Below are 23,832 nucleotides of genomic sequence, written 5' to 3'. Positions count from 1 at the left end.
TATAGGGAGATAACAACGTGGCCGACATTATTTTTAACCAAAAAAGGCAGCCCTGCTGAACAGGCTTCTATGCCACACGCTGATGCAATCCGAAGCCAGGAGGAAATACAGCTCTACTAGTCACAACGGCAGCTTCCAAGCTGTTGTTGAAATATTCCCTAACTCATTCTCCATAGATACAGCTCTGATACACAGTACCCCAGCTACTGATAGCCGAAGCTCAAAAGCAATTTTTTAAAAAATACCACACACTGATACTCTTAAATTCCAGCAAAACTGAAAGACTGGAGAGACAATCGAGAAAACACCTTCTCAGGCTGAGTCTCTCCCTGCCCTGTTCCTTGCTAGTCTAGGCAATAGGTCCTTGGGATTGCTGAATCATTTCATCATTTTATATAAATGGGTAATGGCGACAATGAGGTATTTGTCCCTTTTTAGCAGAAATGATATAAGAGAACGGAGAACATCTTAAGCAATAGAGTCCCCCATTTTTTTTTCCTTCTTGTATTAAGAGTCTCATTACCACGTCTTTGTCTTAAAATGAGCTTTCCTTTGGACGAGGATGTGATAGAAAAGCTAAGCCTTTGGATTTCAAATTATTTCGAAGTATTTTCCATGTCTTGTCCATGTTTACTTATACACAGAGTTGATTACAACTCAGAGAATATAATGGCTACTTTTCTACACAAGCAGTCTCACAGAGAGCTACCTGCAAACAGACTCTTTTCTTTCTTTAAAAAAAAAAATAATTCATTTATGATAATTCTCAAATATGTTATGCCCACCTAAGTGAGACTCTTACCAGGGAACAGGCTGACTGGAATGCCTTTCAGTTACTTTAATCTTGGATGAATGGCACCCTTCTTTGTTCAAATGGTAAACGTGTGCTTGCATCTAGGTCTGTTTGCAACAGTATGCTACCATAAATGATTCAAGGTGAGTTTTATTTATTTCAGCTTCCTTGCTCAGTTATGGCTAAATGAGTTTATCTTACCCTTTTATGATCTAAGGAATGGTGCATTGATTACTTTTAAAGTAAATTAAGAAATAAAACTTAACATCCCTAATATGATGAACACCTTTGTAACTACAATAAGAAAATGAATGCACAATGATTTGTTTCCCCTATGGTCTTCTCTGCGTAAGAGAGTTCTACTGTAGCTTAAAGTAAGGGATGAATACTCATCCTTTCATTCACTTGATAGTAGTATTGTTGTAGTATTATATCCACCTAGAGAATTTTGGCTTTCATATAATCATAGAATCATAGAACCGTTAAGGTTGGAAGGAACCTCTAGAGATCATCCAGTCCAACCCCCCTGTACATGCAGGGTCTAATATACTGCAAAATTTAGACAAAATGCAACTATATCATCATAGGAAGTTCACAATTTATCACAAATTGAGGTAGAAACAGATAAATGCTGAGACACACACAGGGAGAGCATGCTGGAAGGCTTATAGGACAAAAGGAATAAACCACACACCTAATATTAGCAACTCATTTTTAAGCAGACTTCAATCTATTGCTCTAATCCCTTCAAATTATGGATTTTCAACTACCTAGACAGTAAATATCACATGCAGAACACAGTGCTATTACTCTTTTAATCATCACAATATAATAATAGTAACAAATAAAATAATAACAAAACCTAACTTGCTTGCTACGTCCTCACCAGTAGTCATGTTCAAAATTACCTTGCACATTTTATAAATGCTTCTTCAGTCAAAAGACAATTAAATGCTTTGCAAAAATTGCAAGGGTTACCAATGACTTTCAGATTTGCAAGCATTTTATCCATGGGGAGAGCCCATGCATTTCTTACCACTAAAATAACATACACATCATCACTAATTTTCTGCAGAAAAACCTGAGTGAAAACGAAAAGCTGTAATTCACTAAAATGTGCAGTTTAATTCAGCACTTCTGCCCATCTCACATTGCAGTTCCTGGAATGTCCACACTGAAAATCATGGACTGTATATTTTGTGGAACATCGTAAGTTATTATGATCAGCACGTTTCATAAACCAGATTCAGTCTTTCTTGGGACAAATTCTGGACAGAAACAACAGTTATTTTGTTGCCAAAAGTTGAGGCAGAGGGAAAAAGTTGACTTTTTATGCTTTTAACTAGGAATATAAAATTACTGCTGCTGTTCTAGGAATTTAACATGATTTGAGACCTAGAAAACAACTTTTTACAGTCTTAATAGTTAGATATCACTTCCCATATTTCCTTTCTCACTTTCATAACAATGGATAAATTTTAATAAGCAACTAAAATTGAGAAAAAAACACTGTCCTATTAGTTCTATCTGTCAGGCTATTTAACACTTGTCAGATTTTCTTTATCACTGAGTTGGACTTCATTTGAAGCAGTGGGATTAGAAAAATGGTTAGCAGATGGAAAAGAGAGACACCCCTTAGGATCATAATGCAATCCATGTCACATTCTCTTATTCCATTCTCATCCCACTGGAAAATAATATTTTACATATTGTTTCAAATTATTTAATATAATAATCTAATGTCACTTTCTTTGGAGCTATAATTCTCATTACTGGAGTAGACCCTTGGACCTTTGCCAAAGTATTTGGGTCAGCCTTACAAAAATTGTTCTAATTTCTAATCAATTTCAAATGTCTAATGAGTCCAAGATGGCCTGTCAACTTAAATTATCTGTTTGTCTTTCTGTTTACCATATCTATCTGTCCACAGTTTTTATTTTTCTCTGTGAAGTTTAGTCATTGAATCCCATGTTTCCTTCTGGAAGGAATCTCTAACAGATGACTCTTCCCGTTGATATGTTGATGATTTGCTAATTTATGGCTTGTAAATTTAAGAAATCTGAAGAAATCTCTGGGAAGCAGAGCAGATGAGAGGAGAGAAATGAGAGGTTTTAAAAGCTTATGCATTAAAGAGCTATGGCAGGACAAAAGTACAAATATTAAACTTACTTCTTAACTATAATACTGCCTTGGGATGATTATAAATGTTTTTGTTTTGAAAATTAACAAAGTTTAGCAGAAAAAAATACTATTGGGGCAAGATAAGCAGCTTATATAAACATATATAGATAGACATTAGATACAGATAGATGAACATATTTGGTCCCCCTTTCAGTAGTCCATCCATTTACTTTTTTTTTTTTTTCCCCTCCCATCTCTTTTCTAGAACTCTTGTCCAGAAAAAATTAAAATAAGCTACTGTCTCTGGAAAATACTTCACAAAATTAAAAGCTATAAGATCATATGAACATACGCAATACACATACAAAAACAGAACAACTGAATTAAAAAAATACTGATCCTCAAAGAAATGTGTAAATGCAGAATAAAAGGAGTAATTCCTGAGCATTATGAGAAGGTTATAGAAAGATCCTAACAGAGCTCACTTGAAAATCCTGTATTGAGAAAAGCTAAATGTAGATAGGACATAGAGAACTAGCCATTACTCAGATGATGATGGATGGTACCAGAGGAAATATTATTAAATTCATATAGACCATATGAACTTGCCTCTGATGCAAGCAAAGGTTAAAAAATGAAAAGCCAAAAAAACAAAAAAAACCCCGCTGCTTTCCCGTATTTTCGACATATACTGTTCCCCTCCTTCTCCTTATCTATAGACCTTTTTATTATTGTAATTGTTTGACAACTGATTTATTTATCCTTCGCCATCTCCTACATGTTATGCCCAGCTTTTTTCTCCATTTGTTTACAGTATTTTGACATTACAAACTTCGTTATCTGTTCCTGATGATGCTGGTTTGCAACTAATTTACCTAACCCTTACTTTTATTTCCGCAGCCTCTGTGATTATCAATAATTTGTTTAACAGGGCTGTATATTCCAGTATGATATTTAACAGAATACATTATTTGTATTTTATTACTGTTGGCTGATGAACATTCTGTATTTAGAAATTTGCCCTTGAAATTACCTGAAAACACTTACTTTTAAGCATATGTTCCCATTATGTATTTCTTAGAGATCTAGTAAGTTTCACATTCAGAGAGATAAATCCTAAACAATATTGCACATATTTTTCAGTGTGATGACATAACGTTGCGCTACGAAGCAATATATTACAGTTAACTTCATTTAAAATTTCTGTCTACTTTGCACTTTAAAAGCATTTCTCTTCTTCAGAAACTATACAGAACTCAAGTCTCTCAAAACCTCTATCAGGTAGTTATTACTCTATTAATAATAAAAATATGCCAACTGATCCACAGAGAAAGTAAGTCACCACGCTGCTACCCAATGACAGAAAAACAAACCACTGTTGGCAAAAACACAGGAGTAAGAAGTAAGCAATTGCCCATGTTCCATTCAATATACTGTATAATTTCTTTTTACTTAAAAGACTTGTGTGTACTACTATAGGAACCAGAATTCAGAATAGAGGGACTTCTACAGAAAGTAAACATTGGCTAACAAGTAAAAGTAGAGAATATTGTATGTAATAGTTATTTTGCAAGAATATTTCCCCGAATGTAAAACTCATGTACTACAACTCATCAATGGAAATACACATGAATGAAAATGAAAAACAGTGACTGAATTACACATATGATGAAACAGCAAAAATTATGGAGAAAACTATGGAGCAAATAAAGGAAACAACAATATTTTTATCTTAATATATCTCTTTAGAAAGGTTAGAAAACAGTATTTTTTACTACTGATTGCTTCTCATGTTGGAATTTTATTTTTCATTCAAATCTTAGATATTTTTGTTCAAAACTTTTATTTTGAAAAACTTTTTTTTTTTTTTTTTTTAATAACAAACTAATTTCTGTCTTTGTAATTGCAGTCTGACTTTCTCCTAATGCTTGTGTTCAGCAGTGATTATAGTAAGAAACGTTTGTCTGAGCAGAACTAAGCTTGGAAAGCCAGTTTGTTTTCTAAGGCCATCTGATTCTGGTGTAGCAGGACATAATAGTAAACCTCCTACTGAGAGTTCTGATGAACTGATATGTGATTAATAGCAGAACAGGTGCTTAGCACTATTCTTCTTGCCTACAGAACACATTACAGTGCCTACAAATCTAAAGTTCTGGACAAAGTTTATTACCTTACTGTTTTTTTTTTTTTTTTCCCTCCTCCAAGTAGGTGGTAATCATGTCAAAGTAATTATCCTACCTGTCATTTTGTATAGATCTACTGGTAAACATCTTGCAATAGAAACAGTAGTGAGTACTGGTGCTTATTCAATGGGTAAGACTTCATTCCTTCATACTTCCTGCTTTGAGTTCTATGAGACCTTAAGTCTCATTACTGGAACACATTCCCAGGAAAAGATTAAATATTAATAATTTCTTAAAGTCCCAGAGAATTTATCTCTAGTAAATTTAACCAGTGATAATTGCATTCTGCTTATAAACTCCTTTTGAGCTGTCAATGTGGCTCACCTAAGAGAAGTATGTTTTTTCTTTATTGTGCAAAATGATTTCTAAATTGTTTATGAGACCTTTGGGGATCTTACAGGCTAAAAAGCAAAATAATATGTAAAATCATGATTTTACATATCCTCCTCCCTACTTGCCCTGGGAGGGGAAGGAGGAGGCAAGGAGGGTTTTTTTAGTAAGTAGTTAGCATGAATACTTTTTATGCATACATTCCAGCTGCTTCAACACTTACAATTCTTTAGGAAGGCTCTCCTTATTTGTAAAGTAGTGCAATCCTCAAAACATATATATTCATATGTTGATTTTAACTCCCCATCTAATGTTTAATTGTCATATAGAAGCATGTTATTCCATAGATGTAATGCATGAGGCCACGCATAAACCTATATAGAAATTCTACAGACCAGATTTCATATATCTATCTATCCTGGAGAAAGAATCAGAAGTATACACAGATACTATTTTAAGAGTTGAAACAACATCTTTCAACAAAATTTAGCTGCTTTTATTTTGTATATGCATTTAATTTTATCTGGAAACTTTCTGACGTTAGAAATAGAACAACTGTAGTTTCTCATTATGTTTGCTGCCAAAATCTATGCTTGGTTGCTCAACTAAAGACCTTATATTGCTAATTACTACCACATGCCCATAATCCAAGCAAAGGAAAACTTATTGGTTCTGACAGCCCATTCTCTCAACACTGAATTCCAAATGAAAAGCTAAATTTTGGCCAAACATAACATTTCATCAATCTTGTTCTACTGACTGCAAAAGCAACATCAAACGAGGGGTGCTAATGGCTTTTTACTGTGCAGTTCCCAAGCTTAGTTTCTCTGATGAAAGATCCACATGAGCAAAGGATTTCTTTAAAGCACTTAGTAATTAATATTTGAACGAGAAAACAATGCACAAAGTAAACTGAACAGTCCTTGTGCTGATGACAGAGCTGAGTTTTAACCAACAAGTTATATGGGCAGCAAAGATCAGCAGAGAAATGCATTGAAGACAGTGAACAAAAACAAACAGATAGTGCGTATAAATAAAGCCAAAAAAATAAAGTGAGAAAATAAAGTGAAGCACGCCCCAAAGCTAGCAGGAAGCCTGTGGTCTGGGTTGAGGCTTTCAGGATGTGGAGTTCTGACTGAAGATCAGGTCCAAGTTTAGAGACATCTGAGCAATGCTGGGTACTAGTGACAAAATGGAAGGGAACAGACTAAGACTCTGTATGTAAAATGTTTTTTGTAAGGCACCTCTAACTCGCATAGAACCTCAAAAACAGAAGTTAACATTAGTTCTGTGTCTAAAATATTTCTGTCTTTGAGAAAGCCAGTATGAATGTAAGTATGAAGTTGAGCCTGACTCTATTGGAAATAAGGAAGTTACTACTCTCTCCTAGAAATATATTAGAATGAATGTATTTTTTAATCCAGGCAAGTCAATTATGATATAAGCTTTCATCACTAGTCCTTTCAACAAGAAAAATAACTTCAGATATTTAAGAATACATTGAAAATACAAGTATTGAAGGAGTCATAATTGAGTATTATTGAATAGCCAATCATGTAAGATAGAACTAAAGCAAATCTTTGATTTATCTACCTGCTGATGTAAATCAGTACTCTAGAATTAGCTCTGTGGGGCATTTAACCATTTCTACCCCACCAAGAGGAGAAACAATTGCTAAAATCATATCAATCTCTATAAAATGATAACGGCACGGGTGATGGTTTGAAAAGAACAAAATGAAAAACATATTTCTGAGAAAGGACTATTAATTAGATATGTTGACTGGAGTCTCCTTCTCTATGGAAAGGATTTTAAATGACTCATCTATTATGGCCAATAGATCTCTTTGCAAATGGCATAGTGACATGTAGTGAAGGAAAGGGCAGGGACACTAATGTATCTCTAAGTATGTTTAGTTCATTGAAGGCAATATCACAGTACATCTACATGCTGGAAATGCCAGGAAGAACTGGTTTTAACTTGGTCAAGAAAACCATCAGGCTTTCTTAATAAATAAAATGAGCTAATATGAACTAAATGGACTAATGAAATCCAACTGTTACTACTGGATAAAAAGAAAAAATTTTACGTCCATTTAAAGCACTACATCGATATTAAAACTACAGTTTGCTCTTTTTAGGCTAGACTGTTCAGAGTTTGTGGGATAATCACTTCAAAATTTGTTCTTAGATCCTAAAAATTGAGTGTTTTAAAAACTGAAATGAAGTCAACAGGACCTACATAGGATCTGGATATGCTCTTCGGACAACTAGAAATCAGTATCACTCTTCTGATGTAGTCAACTTAAGGGAATAATATATTCCTCATAAAACTCATTTCGTACTCTAGTAAACTCAGTTTTGTAAAGACCTGAGTTATTTCAAAGTCATATGAATTATCACTGCAACTTAGCTGAGAGATGACCGCATGATAAATGTAAGCCCAAAGCTGTGAAGTGATACGAAAACCTTGATCTACAAGTTACCTGCATGTGAAACTGCAGTATTATTTACTTGTTGTGTAAATTTAGTGCTGATGGTATTCAGATTGTCTTGAAGAAGGGATAAAATGTTGTGACTCGTACCATAGCATGGCCCAGGTCTCTAACCATAGTGTGACAACTCTTCAGTGGTAATATCTGATGCCACAGTATGCAGCGCTTAAAGATGTGAGTCAGCTATTACCACCTTCATGGGCTCTTTAACGTCACACAACCACACCTGGTCTTTTTCGACTTACTTTCTGCCTCGGGTTGAGTTAAAAGTCCCGCCGTATTTCTTCCGATTAAGGATGAGAGCAGCAATTTCTGGCACGTAGCGAGCAAACATTGCCTACATGCATGAAACAAAAACACAAAAAAAAAAAAAAGAAAATGGCATGCAGAGAGTGTTCTACTGCAGCAGAGGCAGCAGAGCCTCTTGGGATACTTACTTTCTTCCACTAACCGCACTATAGGAACCACCATATTTCTTGCGGTTTCCTATTAACTCTATGATTTCAGGGACGTAGCTGGCAAACATGGCCTAAGAAGAAGATAGGAGACAGAAGAAAAGACTAAAAAGACAGGCCAAAGAAAGGGGGATGATGAATATTTTCAGAAGATATATATCTTTAAGATCTGAAAATGCAAAAGAATTTGATCTATGAAGGTATTTAAAAAGAAAATTTAAAAAATGCAAAAGTAAGGTCTTATAAAACAAAACAAGAGGGTTCAATGTAAAAGTTGGTCTTGGAGAAGATGCACACCTAGTAAAATAAGGAAATGGTCAAAATAGGAAAAATAGGCACACAAAACAAGAGCAAAATTAATTCAATCTTATTGTAAAATAAAGTTGTGTCTAATTCTTCCTGCAGAGGAAAGGGAAAAAAAGAACTATCCAACTTCACAGCAAAAAAATGAAAACAAGTATTATTACTATTGTTACATTTCCATTTTAAAAGACAGACTTTTTTTCCCCCATGGTTAAGATCCAAAGAAGACAAAAACAAGATGGAATCAAGGGTTTTCCCCCTGCCATCAAGAAAGAAAATGGTGTCACACTCTCCCCGCCATTCCTCCCTCCCCCTAAAAAAAGAGGAAAAAAAACTTTTTCAAAAGTTTGTTTTTTAAAGTTTTGGAATAACACATGATAGATAAAGGATAATAAGGAGAATTTTTTTTTTCTGCCATGTTTTGTCCAACAAACATCTTCCTTGTGGCTGGATGCTTTGAAGAGCTACTGCCAAGTTGACATGGTCTCTGCATTCAAATGTCAACCACCATGACAAGAATAAATATGTATTTACAATCATATATATATGTACTCATTTTTAATATATATATATGTTGTATGCGTGTATGTTACAGATAGCATTGAAAATACCTATTATATACGTATCACCTTCGTAAGGTGTATGTATTTAAGAAATCAATATATGGGTGGAATATAGCAGTACATACGTGTCTGTATATAACACCACATTGTGAATGCTCTGTAAAGCACTTAACCTTGCTCAGCGTAAATATTAAAATAAACTCTATTGTTTTAAAAACCAATATGGGTAGAGGTGCTGTAACATTACTAGCACTGATAAGCAACAGGAAACTCGACAGAAGACAATTAGTAAGGTCAGTGTTGTGTGCACAGAGGACAAAACACTTGTCTGACATACAAGGATATTTGTTGACATACAAGGATGCTGGTCATGGCCACACTTTACATGTTTAACTGTGAGTTAAAGTTGTGTTACATGACATGAAAAGATGTTTGAAGTTAAGTTAATATAGTTGTCATCATCTGGATTAGACAGGCTGCTCTTTAAGGCAGTCCAAAACCACAGTGTTTGTTGGAATTTGGGAAGGAACACAAAAGGGTGGGTAAGACTCTTGAAACCGCAAACTGCCTTGAAATATCAGCAATATCTTCAAAAATGCACTACAATTACTGTCACTTAAAAATAAATAGCTAGGACTAACATTCTAAGTGAAAACGCTAAGACAGTTCATGTATTCACATGCACTACTTAAAGGGATTAGAAAAATTCTAATTGAAGTAAATCACAAGTCCAGCAAAATATCTATCTATACAAAAAGCATGGAGTGCACTAATTCAAATTTACTAAACCTAATGTTATTACTGATTTAATTACAGCTATGATTCTATATAGGGTGAAGCAATAAGGTAAAAAGGCATATAATGATGATAAAGAGCTTTTACCAATCCCCCAAGGATGAAGAAGACCATGAAAAGGCGACCAAGGGTTGTTTTTGCATAAACATCTCCATAACCAACAGTGGACATAGTAACCATTAGTAAATAAACACATTCCCAATATGTAAGCGGTTGGTTATTTTGGAAATTTTCCCACGGATCCCCTGAGTTCTCCACCTACAATGTACAAGAAAACACAGAAAGAATTAATAAAGCAGAACCATAAATTAATTGTACTGATGTTATTTGTTTAACCTATCCAGCATACTCTATATCCTTTCCTGTGTTTTTATCTGAAGCAATATGGGACCTAATTCTGCCCTAATTATAGCCTTACAGTTATCACAACTCATAATTTTCAAATGCAAACTACTTGCATTCACTACTGGAAAACAAAACTCACAAAAGAAGCCAGATAGGTTCCACTTATTCCAACTTCTTCCACTCGTTTTCAGAGTGAATCTTACTTCTAATGAAATTTTACTGTTTTATGTTTTCCTTTTAAAATATTATGCGGTTATTAATGAGATTACTGACATGTTAAAAAGTTGGCTACTATATGTGTAAATTATAAATTTATCTCTGGGAAAGGAGCATACCCTCATATCATAGGGTTAATCTTACAATAAAAACGCTGAAGTTTCAGCAGTCTTAAAACAGAAAAGAAGATCTTACATCCAAAAACTACATATACTCTAGGAAAGAGCATTAGCTCCCTCCAGTGAAATTAAAAACAAAACAAAAAACTTGTTTAAGGCCAAAATCTAGAAAAAAATTATCATAATAAATAAATAATTGTATTGTTCCCACAATAAAAATCCTATAGTGGTAATTATTGTGAAGAATAGCACACAGCAATACATGCAAACTCTGAATTTAATCTCATGTATCTGAACGTAGTTAAGGGCAATTCAAGTGAAGTTAATTAAATTATATTGGATTAATACTAATACCATTGAAAATGTAATATTACTCAAAAGGCACCGCTGAAGAGCTTGTTACCACTAACATTCTGGTATTTTCCCGATTTTATGTTCATCATAAAACATACTTAAAGGATGAATGCTTAAGTAGATTAATTATATTAAAATTTAACCATATTTAATGAACATATTTAATTTGACTGAATTTATTTTAAGACATCTTATGCATTGCTTAAAATTTTTGCTTTCTGCTTCAGGCAATACTTCAATGGATGTGTCAGCTCTCCAGTATGCCAGGGAAAATAGTCTAGAAATTTCATGGAATATGCCTCAAGAGACTGAAAAGCTTGTAGAAATGGTGCACTCAATTCAGTAAAGAGAGCAAGGTCCTACTAAACTGGGTAACTGATTTTGTGTTGTTGTTTAAAGAAGAGAGGGGAAAAAGAGGTAATACTAAATATAGCCTGGCCCCAACCATCAGTTTATACCACAGCTACTGTGTTAGTGTCCTGTACCAGGACGATCAGTCCTTTCAGCTCACAGGGTTGTCTTTACTATATAGTTTGCCAGTAAACTGGCAAAAATAAATATGTATTTATTTATTGGTAAAGAATTTTCATTTTCTCTATTAAAATCTACCTGTAGGTTACTCAAAACACAATTTACCGTAATGCAATCAGTTACTATTATGTAAAACCCATTAATTTACAATGTCCAAAATACACATATCTTATATTGACATATACACGTATCATTACATACCTGTCTGTATATACATATATGTCTATAAATATATTTATACATGTGTGTGTATTATTTCAAAATTATGTATTCTTAACTAAATATCCTAAGTTTGTCGGGTGTTCAAATACACAGTTTTCACGTTTGTGTAAAATGTGCAAAACAGACCCATGTTATCAGTGCCTGAAAGGCATATGAAAAGTTTTGAAATTTAAAAAAAGAAATAAGAAATAATCTCTGAGAATACTACTCTGAATGTAATAATCTCATCATTTTTAGTGGAAATACAAAACTGCTTTTTCTGGCAAATCCACCCATTTGCCGGGCCATCATGAACATTTCATGCTCTGAGAACTCCTTCCAAGTTGGGCTTGGACAGTTATTGAGGAAACATTGCCACCTACTGGGAATCTGCAATCACTGAAGAAGTTGCTTGAGTTAAATCTGAAATAGATTTTACTACTGCCAAACATAAATACAGAGGTTAATAATGTGGATATTACTATTCAGAATTAGCTTTAAGTAGAAGAGATGTGTTAAGGGATTATCTGCAGCAAGGTAATTTAAGGTAAAAAAGTAGCTTGGAGAGCAGATGATCCATGAAAAAAAAAAAAAAAAAAACGCAAAGAAATATTTTCAAATATACTCACCAAATGTATGAACCCAGCTGCTGTCAGCCATGTGCTGATAAATATAGAGCACAGATTCACTAGCTTGATGGAATTACTGTAAGGAGGGGAGAAAAAAAAAAAAAAAAAAAAAGAGAGAGAAAGGAGGAACATATACCAGATTGTTTTCAGGACATCTTCATAATATGCATCTACACAACTGAAAGAGCAAGATGGCAATTTCTGAATAAGACTTGGGTATATAAGAAAGCATATCTACAGCCTATACAAAATCTGCATAATTTTGTCTTAACCCAGTTTGCGTATGCCTCATTTAGATACCTTGAAAGAATTACCACACGGAGTTAAAGAGCAGCAATCTAAGAAATCCATTCATTGGAGAGCTGGAAAACAGACGACACAAATGGAAACCTAATCTACATTTAGGTGCTCATAATCAAATAAGTGAAACACAGCTACTCCTTATTCAAAAATCATTTGGTTTCCTCTGAGTTCCTTTCACCCCGAGTTCATCAAGAAAATGCCATGCATAACAGACCGCAGAAAAGGTGCTAGTAAAGCTTGCTCAGTGTGTCCTACAAAAATCAGTAAAAATGGAAAAACTAACAAGGATGTTCAACAAATCACAAGAAAATGAAGTCTATGTATTACTGATGTCTTAGTGATCTCACCAACTCCTGGGAACTATATCAAAATTTGATCTGGCTTTCTTTGGAGAGCACATTTCTAAGAAAGCACAATACTTTCGAAAATTTACCATTATTCCTAAAGCAACATGCTCAAAAAGAGAAGACTGAGGTACAATTTTCATGCAAATTAGTTAAGCAAGATACTTTCCTCAAGAAATATCACATCAAAACTTCAATAGCCAAGGGAGTGATATCCCCATGGGTGAAATCCAAGCTTGCCTCCTGCAAGACGGCATCCATGCTGGTAGATCTTAAGGATCAACGGATGCTACTCTGTGCTGCACACCATGGCACTACCCCTGCACTGCTATTGCCCTCCAAATCAGGTCAGTTCCAACCTTAGAATTTGAATTAACTAACATAACCCTGCCCATCTGCGCTATAAGCCCCCACACTTTGCCAGGCAAGCATACCCAGAGGGACTCTGCATAAAGTATCCTGCAAGACGTATGCACAAAATGAGCACAGTAATTACAACTGCATTCACGCACAAATTAGTTATCTGCACTGAAGTACTCAGAATAAATATACATGATATAGATGTGTGTGCGTGTAACATACTTATACACAAAATATATAAATGTAGATACATAAATATAAATTGCTCCAGGAACACAAGTTATTTTCAAGCAAGTTTAGTGGATCAAATCCCTAAGGCAATAGGAAGAGCAGTGATATTCAAGTTAATTTTTTTTTCCACTGGTCCTATATAAACCTCTGCATTTACTCACAAAGCAAATAATTTAATTGTGACAAGATCTGAAGACTAGAAATATAATCTGGTAAAATACACCCTCATGTATGAACTTCAAAACCAGCTAGAGGCCCACTTTTAGCCAGACACAGAGAATTAACTTACATGCTTAATTAGAAGCAAGCATTGGTTTATTTCATACTATATTTTTCAAAAATATTTAGACAAGATAGTATATCCTTGTAAAGTCATAACCTAAGCAATATGATTATGGAACAACTGAAAGTGAAATAAAAATTCATAATAAGTCAATAATAGCAGTTTTACAGCAATACAACTAATATTCTCTTCATAAATACTTTTAGAACAATGAAAATGCATAAATTTATAAAAATTTAGAAATGACCTTAGAAAGTCAATCAGACATCAGTTTCATTGAAAAAAAACAAAGAGCTACAGTTAATGAAATGGGCTTCTATAGGAACTAGGAAAAGATAATGTATAATATTTGTCTGTAATAATTACGATACTCATTATTAAGATGTTAAATCAGACATTTTGCAGTTAATGTTGATGCACATTAAGAAATATTCCCTACCTCTCTCTTTCTAAAGTTATTGTTGATTAACGTTTGCTGGTGTTGTCAGCCGTAGCCCTTAGATTAAACAAAACTGTAGCATCCAGGCTAATGCAAAGCTCCATTACGAAAGGCTGACTATTGTCCTTCAATTTGGGACAGCAGAAACTCCTGATACTACTGTGTCTTTTGGTCATCTACTACTATAAGAAAATGACAACAGTCATTAACAATTGAGTATTTACGTGTCTTATTAGGTGCATTTCATTTTTTATGGAGGTTTATTAAAAATTGTACCTTATCTGTCCTCTATGAAACACTCTTGTATTTCTGCCAGGGTCTAAATATAGATGAAGGATTAGTCACAAACATTTTCCTGCTCTTTAAGCTTTTTCCAACATCTGTGTAAAATCCCTTACTGTGAGCCCTAAGCCCCTGCAGTTTTATTGAAATGTATTTCTGAAAACAGAAAAGGGGAGAAATTATAACCAAACATTGCACAATGTATTCTATTTCTTATAATACACGAAAAAATATTTTGAGTAACTTGTACTTATTTTCAAATTTGGGAAACAAATAGATTGTTGGTATAAGCTTATAGCAGGGTGCTGTAGAACCCTGCTTTGCCTTAAAGTTTCTTTATAAATACAGTTAATAATTTTACAGACATTCTAAAAATGATCTAACACATGATCCACATTATTGTAGAAAGGGCTAGAAACCAGAAGATACTAGTCTCTCTGTCTCTATTTGTATTTTTCTGCTTCTTCCTTTGGTTTCTATTGCCTTGAATGGCCTTTCTGTCCACCCTATGAATGGGATTTCTTCCTCTAATCCTTATATCTCAGTCACTACTTCCAGCAGTAATTTAAATTTAGAAGTCAGGGTAAATCCTTTATTTTGAGGGGGGTTGGTGGGGAGGACAGAATTTCTTCATTTACCACAGTGCCAAATATGAAAAAAGACACATCAGTGTTCTTCATATCTTATCAATTTCTCCTCTTCTCAGTAGATACTGACAATTAACTGTACTGTGCCTGTAGCGAAATTTGTTCCATATTTCTTTTTGTATGAATACCTACAACTTTAAACAGATTATTTTTGGCATATTTTTTGAATAAAACAACACTAACGATTTCTATTTATTAATAGAATTATTTCATTATTTCTATTTCAGTATTAAGTAATTCATTTCAGAGCTAGTAATGAAATACTGAATTTCAGTTCAGCAATTCAGGTTCTGTCTATAATCCTTTGCTTCATATTTTCAAATTTACTATAAAATTCCTTAAAACTTTAAAAGTGTACTGCTAAACTTTCTTAACTCTAGAAATTTTTAACCATCCCCCAGCAAAACCACAGCTATTACTTTTAAGTGACTGCTTGAAAATATAAAACACAAAATAGTTATTTAAGCTAAACAGTGGTCAACAGCAGGGTTTTGACACATGGCCAGAATTGAGGAAAGTGGATTTTACTTAAACTGATTTTTTCCTTCTTTTCTAACTCTCGTAGAACTGCTAAAGACTGTCCTTTAACCACAACTGCTCAGCACCTTGCTTTGATGTTTTCTCAGAAATATTAATAATGAAGTACAAACTCTCAGTAAAATATTACTTTGCTACTGTAACAGCAAACTGGTACCCACCACACAGAACATCCATGCTAAACAGGTTTTGTTGATGACAGTACTTAAAATGCTGAACATATGAACATATCTCACTAGTTGTGCCATTTTTTAGAAGTTAAATTCACAAAAGACAATCAATTAAAATAAGGATGTTCTTATATTGTATTTTGGCCCATACATTTTAGGAAATAAGAATTTGTGTACATTGACAGTACTCCAAACTATTTACTCCATTTCAAGTGTATTAAGATACACAAGAGAGCAGATGTGTCTGCCTGTTGCTGGACTAGAAAAAAGGAGACACATGCGAAATCATTTTGAGTCACTGATTGCTTGTAAATTAAATAAATAGTGCAGTGACAAACTGCTAGAGGGTCAACCAGCTCAGTAAAACTGACAAGCAGGCATGGAAGGAAGCTCTGCTTTAAAAGCTTTCTAGTAATCAGAATTTAAGATTTATGGATGCTAAGATATTCACATAAATTACGGTATCTAATCTGGGAATAAATTTTGACACTATATAAATGTTATTTGAAAAAACAAATCCACCTTGAATGTGACAGCTTTGAATAATATGAATGTTGTTAATGCAGTATCTCTTCATTTATGAATCTGGATAATCACACTGTTGAAGGTTTTTTAACATTTATCCAAAATTCTCTGAGTTTGTGGGAATCTTCCACTGACTACTAGGACATATAGCGAGGTGGGTTTCTTTTGTTGCAGTACAAATTTATGAGATACTATGAGCATCTGTGAAATTATTCTCCTTCCTTATTGAACTAATAGCATTCTAAGTCCTTGGGCTGTATCTTTCCTACATGCTCATAATGTGATTTATTTTGTTGACAAAAACTGCCCATTCTGTCACAAATAAGAGTTTCACAGCAAGGAGAAAAGTTTTAAGATTAAGGGTTGAAGGAAATAGCTGTATACTACAAGTCTATATACATTTCAAAAATCTATTTGCTCTTCACTCCCAATTAATGCAGCAAATAGAGATACTAGCATATAAAGCCTTCATGCATATATCTTCATCTGGGGAAGAGCAGATATGTAGAGGGAGAGAGCGAAATATTTTAGAAATGAGTTCACAGTAATTGAAAAATAAATACCAGAAACTGGGTTTCATGCTTCAGCTATGGCATTTTAGTAAATGACAGGAGACAAAACCTCTGCAACCAGGAGGCAAAGGTTTTTGTTATTGTTGTTTTCTTAAGTTGTTCAAAGTGATACACTTGTGAGAACTGTAGCATCTCCAAAAACACCATGTGGACTCAGTGAAAGGAAGTAACAGAGTATTCTAGATACCAGGGGAATGCTAATGACGATGAACGCAATACAAAGACAAGTGAGTGTAAAATTAGTTTTTAATGTGTTTTCCATGTGTGAAGAAGGATGTTCTGTTCAAATGGACTGAAACAGAGCCACTATGATTATTTCTTAAAATGCTTTTTTGCTCTAATCTGCTGAGTGAATTGTAATTTCTGTTTTTTTTTTCCCAAAGTAAGCATATTGACTGGTAATGCAGAAAGAAAGAATATTTAATCCTCCTGTAATTCATACCGCTCAGTCTCACTCTGATATGTCAGGTATAAAAATCTATCAAGTCAAATATCTACTCATTAAATGAATGCCTAAATAAATCTTTCATTAGCTGAAAAAGGTTTTAAGATAACAAATGTTTTTTTGAGAAAAGTAAAAAATATATTAATATATTTACTTGAGAAAAGTAAAAAATAAATATATATAAAATATATATATTGATATATATGTAATTAATAACACCAAAGATGTACATGATTCATGTTCTATCATTGCTGCAGCTACTCAGAACATAAGGAAACAGCACGCAAAACTTACCTTGTTTTAAGAATATTCAGAAACTGTAAAATTTCTGAAAACTGTATCAGTCTAAGGGCTCTTAAAAATCTTAAACCTGCATAAAAAACAAACAAACAAACATTTAGCTCTAGTACAGAATAATCCAGATTATAGAACGTTCAATTCACAAGGACAGCAATAAATGAAATCAAAATACAAAATGTCGAATACCTTTGCAGCATTCTTCCATATTTAATGGTTCGAAGATCCTCACTGGGTCTTTTTCAAATTATTTCTTTAATAGCTAGTACCCTACCAGAAAGCCTTAAACTATGTAGGAAGCAATGGGACAAGATAAATGAATAGAAAGCTAAGGGCAGAAAGCCCTACTGAGGTTCACTTGGTAGTGCTAGTACACGTGTCCTCTTCCAGACTGTCAAAAGTGCCTGCAGATGTGAAACTTTTCATTTCTCCAAGATCATACTTTGCTTAGTAAAAAACAACAGATTATGGTCAGAAGACCTGATAGCCTGGCTAAACTAGACTGTGGATATGCCTGATTAAATTGATAAATCTTAATGACGTAGAAAGTCTTTTATTATAATAATACTCACTGTCCCCACCCTAATTTCCAAAACCTGAGGCAGGAGAACTGAAGAAGCACACATGCTGTCTTAAAAATTACAAATCTAATATACTTCTTTCCATCAAGCTAAAACTATAGCTCCAGATTATACACCGGTTGCTAAAGATGTAAAGACTTCTATAAAGATTTTATATTTATACCAGGTTGCCTGAATAGCAGTTCACAGACAACAGCAAAGCCAGACAGTCATACAGAAGGAGAGGAAACAGATAGTGCGTACGCAAGAGAAAATACCTTAAAAGATTAAGGGCTTAAATTATTAAGAGATACTTACGCTGATATTAAATAATTTTGCTGCAGATCTTCAGCATATGAATAAAGGTGCACTGTGTACTATATCTACATGCAGCTTATAAAATTAAATGAAAGGCTTTGGGGACAATTTTTAGTAGACAGTAGGGCCAAATTACTTAAAATTGCATAACTTAGTACGGTAACTACTAGGGCTTAGGTCCAGGGCAGCTGTACCTCATATGTTCTCTTTCTTCCTGTTTATTTTACTCACTTTTAGTTCTACAAAACTTTTTATTTCTAGAGATTTAAGTAAAGACGCATCCTGACAAAACCTATACTTGTGCACAACTCAGTGGAGTCCAGAGGTTCTCTTCATAAGCAGAGATTCTGTTACGTGGCAAGATGCTTGTTAAAGCCATGCATCATTTCCACAATACTCTAGGAAATCTCTTAAATAATATTTTTATTCCTGTTAAGGCTCATAAGCAGCCTTAAGGTAGAAAAATACTCCTGCTTGTATACTAAAGGGATATAAAGTTTATTTTTAATTAATGACTCACTGGGGAATTCTGAGGATTAATCACTTAAAAAGTAGATGTGGTACCTAGGAGACAAAGCAAGAAATTGATGTTTAATTCTAAACTTCACACCCATTAGCAAATAAAGGATGGACATTTAGGATCATAGTTTTCAAACTGCGGGAAACCTCTCTCTGCTCCACTTGCAGTGGTTCCCACAATTTGTACTTACTCCCTTTCAAAAGGGAGGCCCTAGGGTAGAGATGGAGCAGAAGTCTACCAGCAACGCTGACTTTTCTCAGCTAGGAACCAGGAACTTTTTCAGAAATTATTAGTACAAAGAAATATCTTACTTCAAAGAAATTGCATAGCATTTGAGGAGAATTACTCGTTGCAATTATTTTTTAAAAAATGGGGAAAAACACATTTTAAAATGAAACCTCTATTACCAAACACTAATAATGCTTAAGGTATACTTCAGGTTCTGAGACACCAAATGACATACCAAGGAGAGGGTGGTTTTAATGTATTCCTTGCTTAAGAAGAAAATCATTATAGACTGAATTCTGCATTTGCTACTGCCAACACTACTTGAAAAAATTTTCTACGGAGACTAACATTCAGAAAAGGTATGCAGGCAGCCAGGGTTCTTGATCTACAAATAGAACTGCCATGTATAGAATCGCCTTCTAACCTCTATATCTTGTCTGGGAGATCATTTATGCAACAATGATTTACAAGTAAAGCAATTCTTACACAGAAAAGGTCAAATTTTGATCTTCAGAAACCTGAGTGTATTATCCACTCAGTATGGTTCAAATATGAAGAATAAAAATGAGATGAAAATTACAGTTATCTGTATCCTGATGGCATATGAACCCCTTTCAGTATTCCGCCATTTTCAAGACCTGAACAATTTTGCTATTAGGTTTCTTTACCGGTGCTCTTTTATATGATTTTCTGTCTTGCAAATATTCTGAGAGCTCCAGTATACTAGCAACAATAGAGAATTTCACAGGAAATTTCACCCTGTGAAAAGACACTAAGAAAGGGCAGATCCTCTAGATGAGATAGCAAAAACTTCACAGATAATTACTATGATTCTATCTGATGCTATTCCTTCACAGTTTATAGATACTAGAGAAAATGTCATAGAAAACATTTTTTGTTTTATTAGCTTTTGGAGAAAAACTGAACATGCTAAAATATATATTTTTTAATATTACAAAAAGCCATTTTGTATTGTTCAAAAGTTCTCTATTTAGCAGGTATATTTATGAGACAGAGTTAAAATCACTTCACTTTTGAAGCCTGTAAAAATGATAAATTTCAAGTATTTTCAATATCCATAGAAATTACATTATTTTCAAACCAGGTAGAGGCACTACACCAAACTCAATTCATCAGCAGAACCAACTCTGCAGGAAAGCACTTTTGTTGGCCCTGCCGGTCCCTGCTCCTGCCCAAGCGCTGAGCAAGGACTGTAATCTGCCTCGGCGGGAAGGAGCGTCGGCATGCTGGATTTAGCAATGAAACTACCGGCTCCCTTCGGAGTTTTGTCATTCCCTTCAGTACAACATCTAGCCGTCCGAGGGCTTCTAAATCCTTTTGGCACTGACTGATGGTACTGTCAGAGAGCAGAAGAAACTGGCTCCGGAGGAAACAAGCTGAGTCGGGGAATAGCATTCTCAGCACGGGCCATGGTTAGGAAATGCAGATAGTTTGCAAACAAGCTGAAAGGTTGGCAGCTCAGCGGGGAGGAAGCCTGCTTCAGGCAGAAAAATCAACAATATTCATAACAAAGAGGTACTCCAGAACACTGTAACAGAGAACTGTGAAAACTGATCTGAACAAAAAGGATAAGAGAGCTGCATCATGCAAATGAGAGCTGTAGATGGTAGGTTGCAAGAACCCTGTCTGCATATACTCATACTACCTTGCTCCCAAGGGTGAAGCAGGCAAATGCTTATTTTTTGTCTCTTAGTGAAAGCCACTACTGCTGAGATCACTGCAGTGTTCACTCCCCATCCAATACAGTGAAGACTCACTCAGCCAAAAAAAGCTCTACATATTAAAGTGAGGAAAATAACGCTGCACAGTGTGCCAGTGTGCACATCCTCCCTAGTAGTTTATGTGGTTTGAAGACCTTCTGCAGCCTTTAGGCCAACCACGAATCTGACCTGAACTAAAACAAAGAAGAAAGGAGAATTCCCCTTATTGAACAGCTATGTTTCAAAGCCAACAGTGTCTTTGTAAGCAGGTGTTCTGCACTCTGAGTCCTGTGCCATAAACCATGTGCATTTTGAGAGAGTGCAGTTAACTCAGAGGTTTTGGTCTTCCTCTTCAAATAGATTACAAAAAGCATCTGCTGGGAAAAAAAATTGTAAGCATAAAACCCAGTTGAATTGACTTTGCCCTTAAATATATGATTACCAGTGTCATCTTGTACTTCACAAGGGGTTGAGAAACGAACTCAGTATTTCCCAGAGGAAAAGCCCAAAGAGCAATTCATTCTGGTGCTAGTATTAATGACATGCCAAAGTGCACTCACAATCATATATGCATCTGTAAACTGATGACACAGTAATCTCCACACTAGTACGCCTGTGGCACTGAAACTGCTCTCGAAAAAAATGGGCTAAATTACTCAGTGGGTATTTGTGCTTCAGTGTGATTTTCTTTTTAAATGTTCGATTTCTATAAATCCACAGAAAATCAAAATCTTTTCTTTTTAACTTGCTTTCATTTCTGATGAATCTAACTTTGGAGAAGTAATTGAAAAAAGGTCCACAAAGAGAAGCTCAGATCTGAAAATTAACGGCATGCAAACAGTAACAGAATCATCTATGACTATTTATTTTTTTGTTCTCAAATTACTGACTCATTTATAACTAAGACACTCTTGTCTCACCAACTCATCAAGAACAAAATTCTGTAATGGGAACCTATTAAAAGTTTCACTATTTTTTTTCCCAATGCTCTGTCAGCTCTGTATCTACTGATAGGAATGTGTGCAGCCTTCTTTCCTGGGAGTGCATTTTATTCATGTAGGGAATAATTCTTTCGTTTAATATGAAATTAATGTAAAAAAATTGTAGTTAAATAATATAATTAATAGTTGACGTTGGGTCAATTTCATGTGTACTTCAATAAAGTCCATTCTAATTTTGACATTTAACTGGGTCCTGTCTTCTAAATCAATTAAGGGAAATGCTGAATGTACACCACTCACCTTTTTCTTAGCAACACATGTTATTTTGGAATTTTCTTATGGGATCTTACTTGAAAATAAACTATAATTCTCTATATTACAATATATATATATAAAACTAAATATAAAGTTTTAATACAGGCAGAAAAGCTCTCTGATCAGAAAAAAATATATATGAAATCAAGGGCCTGATATGGCTGATCTACTCAAAGTGCTTTTATCAAAACTCTTACTCTGCTGCATGTGTATTAACATAGCCATCTGAAAAAAGGAGTGAAAAAATAAATATTTATGCTTCTCACTACTGCCAGAGAAATAAAAGACTTCTGCTCCTTTGTTTTATGACAATGATACTCTACTAAAATATAGTAGGCTTGTGCAAAAATACTGTGTTTAATGAAACCAATTTAGTTTTTTTTTTTTTTGCCAAACCATACATGCAGTTAACTCTGACACATACAAGCTGATTTCGTTCTTCTTACAAATCCTGTAGCTTAATTTGACTGTTTACTGATGCCAGTTGGTCATCTTTTTTTTTACCCACTCACCAACTCAGCTGTGATAACGCAGCCAAGGGAAGCATTCTAACTCAGCCACAGCTGTTTAGCCAAACACCTTGGGATTTCTACAGTCTTCCATTCAAAGAGAAGACACTCCTAAAAGCATTTATGTTTCAAGTTCTCATATATTTGACCTAGTATGGAAAAAGCACAGACTTCAAGAAAGCACATGCAAATAACAACTTCCTTCTGGGAGAAATAAATGAATTCTGCAAATTATCTATTTTCCCAGCAATTTTGCAGTCCTATGATTTTTTATTTCTTAGAGCTATAAAACAGTGATGGAAGGATTAGGTGATCAAGAGATTCCAGCTTTGAAACACATCACTAAGGTCCGCTTTAGTTTCCTTGAGCTAAAATTACATCCAGGATAGAGTGAAAGGATTCACTGATTTTTTTTTAGACAATTATGATTATCAAACCAAATTCCTTCACTACCTTAGGGCAAACACTGAAGAGTTGAAGGAAAGACTTATTATTTATTTCCATACTGTATATATCTATTAAGGCAGATAACTACCAAAAGGAAGGAGCAAGCTATTTGGTTACATAAAGCTAGCTGAAAAGTACCAGTGACACTGAAATTAAAATTAGAAATTCTTCGCTATGACATTTACAGAAAAAGAAGAAGAAAAAGTTTTATGCTGCATTTAAGTTTTGTAAGTTTCTGCATATTGAATTTTCCTGGTTATCAGGCAGTTTATGCTTGTGTCTCTACTGAACTGAAGCTTTCAACCGGGTTAGTATACAACAGCAATCAGGATTAGTCATACGTTAAAAACCCCAACAAAGGAAATTTGCAACTGTAAATCTATAAAATGGAAGAGAAGGAAAGTAC

The 23,832-nt window shown here is 34.4% G+C and overlaps 1 protein-coding gene across 17 annotated transcripts in view; it reads right to left on the bottom strand.

Moving 5' to 3' along the window:
* KCNMA1 (potassium calcium-activated channel subfamily M alpha 1) overlaps window positions 1-23,832 on the bottom strand; it is a 432,171-nt gene that overhangs the window by 138,920 nt on the left and 269,419 nt on the right. For all 17 annotated transcript variants that reach the window (XM_088526419.1, XM_088526403.1, XM_088526411.1 and 14 more), the window contains exons 6-9: window positions 17,865-17,940; window positions 12,433-12,508; window positions 10,125-10,295; window positions 8,359-8,450 (exon numbers count right to left, since the gene is read on the bottom strand). In XM_088526419.1, the coding sequence (XP_088382545.1) occupies window positions 8,359-8,450; window positions 10,125-10,295; window positions 12,433-12,508; window positions 17,865-17,940 (415 nt within the window). The remainder of the gene's footprint in view (window positions 1-8,358; window positions 8,451-10,124; window positions 10,296-12,432; window positions 12,509-17,864; window positions 17,941-23,832) is intronic.

Source organism: Tinamus guttatus, unplaced genomic scaffold (genome assembly GCF_059628265.1).
Source record: "Tinamus guttatus ecotype Peru unplaced genomic scaffold, ASM5962826v1 Tinamus_guttatus_pri_ptg000246l, whole genome shotgun sequence".
NCBI classification, from domain to species: domain Eukaryota; kingdom Metazoa; phylum Chordata; class Aves; order Tinamiformes; family Tinamidae; genus Tinamus; species Tinamus guttatus.
The sequence above is the reverse complement of the archived record's forward strand: the minus strand, read 5'-3'. Positions and strand labels throughout refer to the sequence as shown.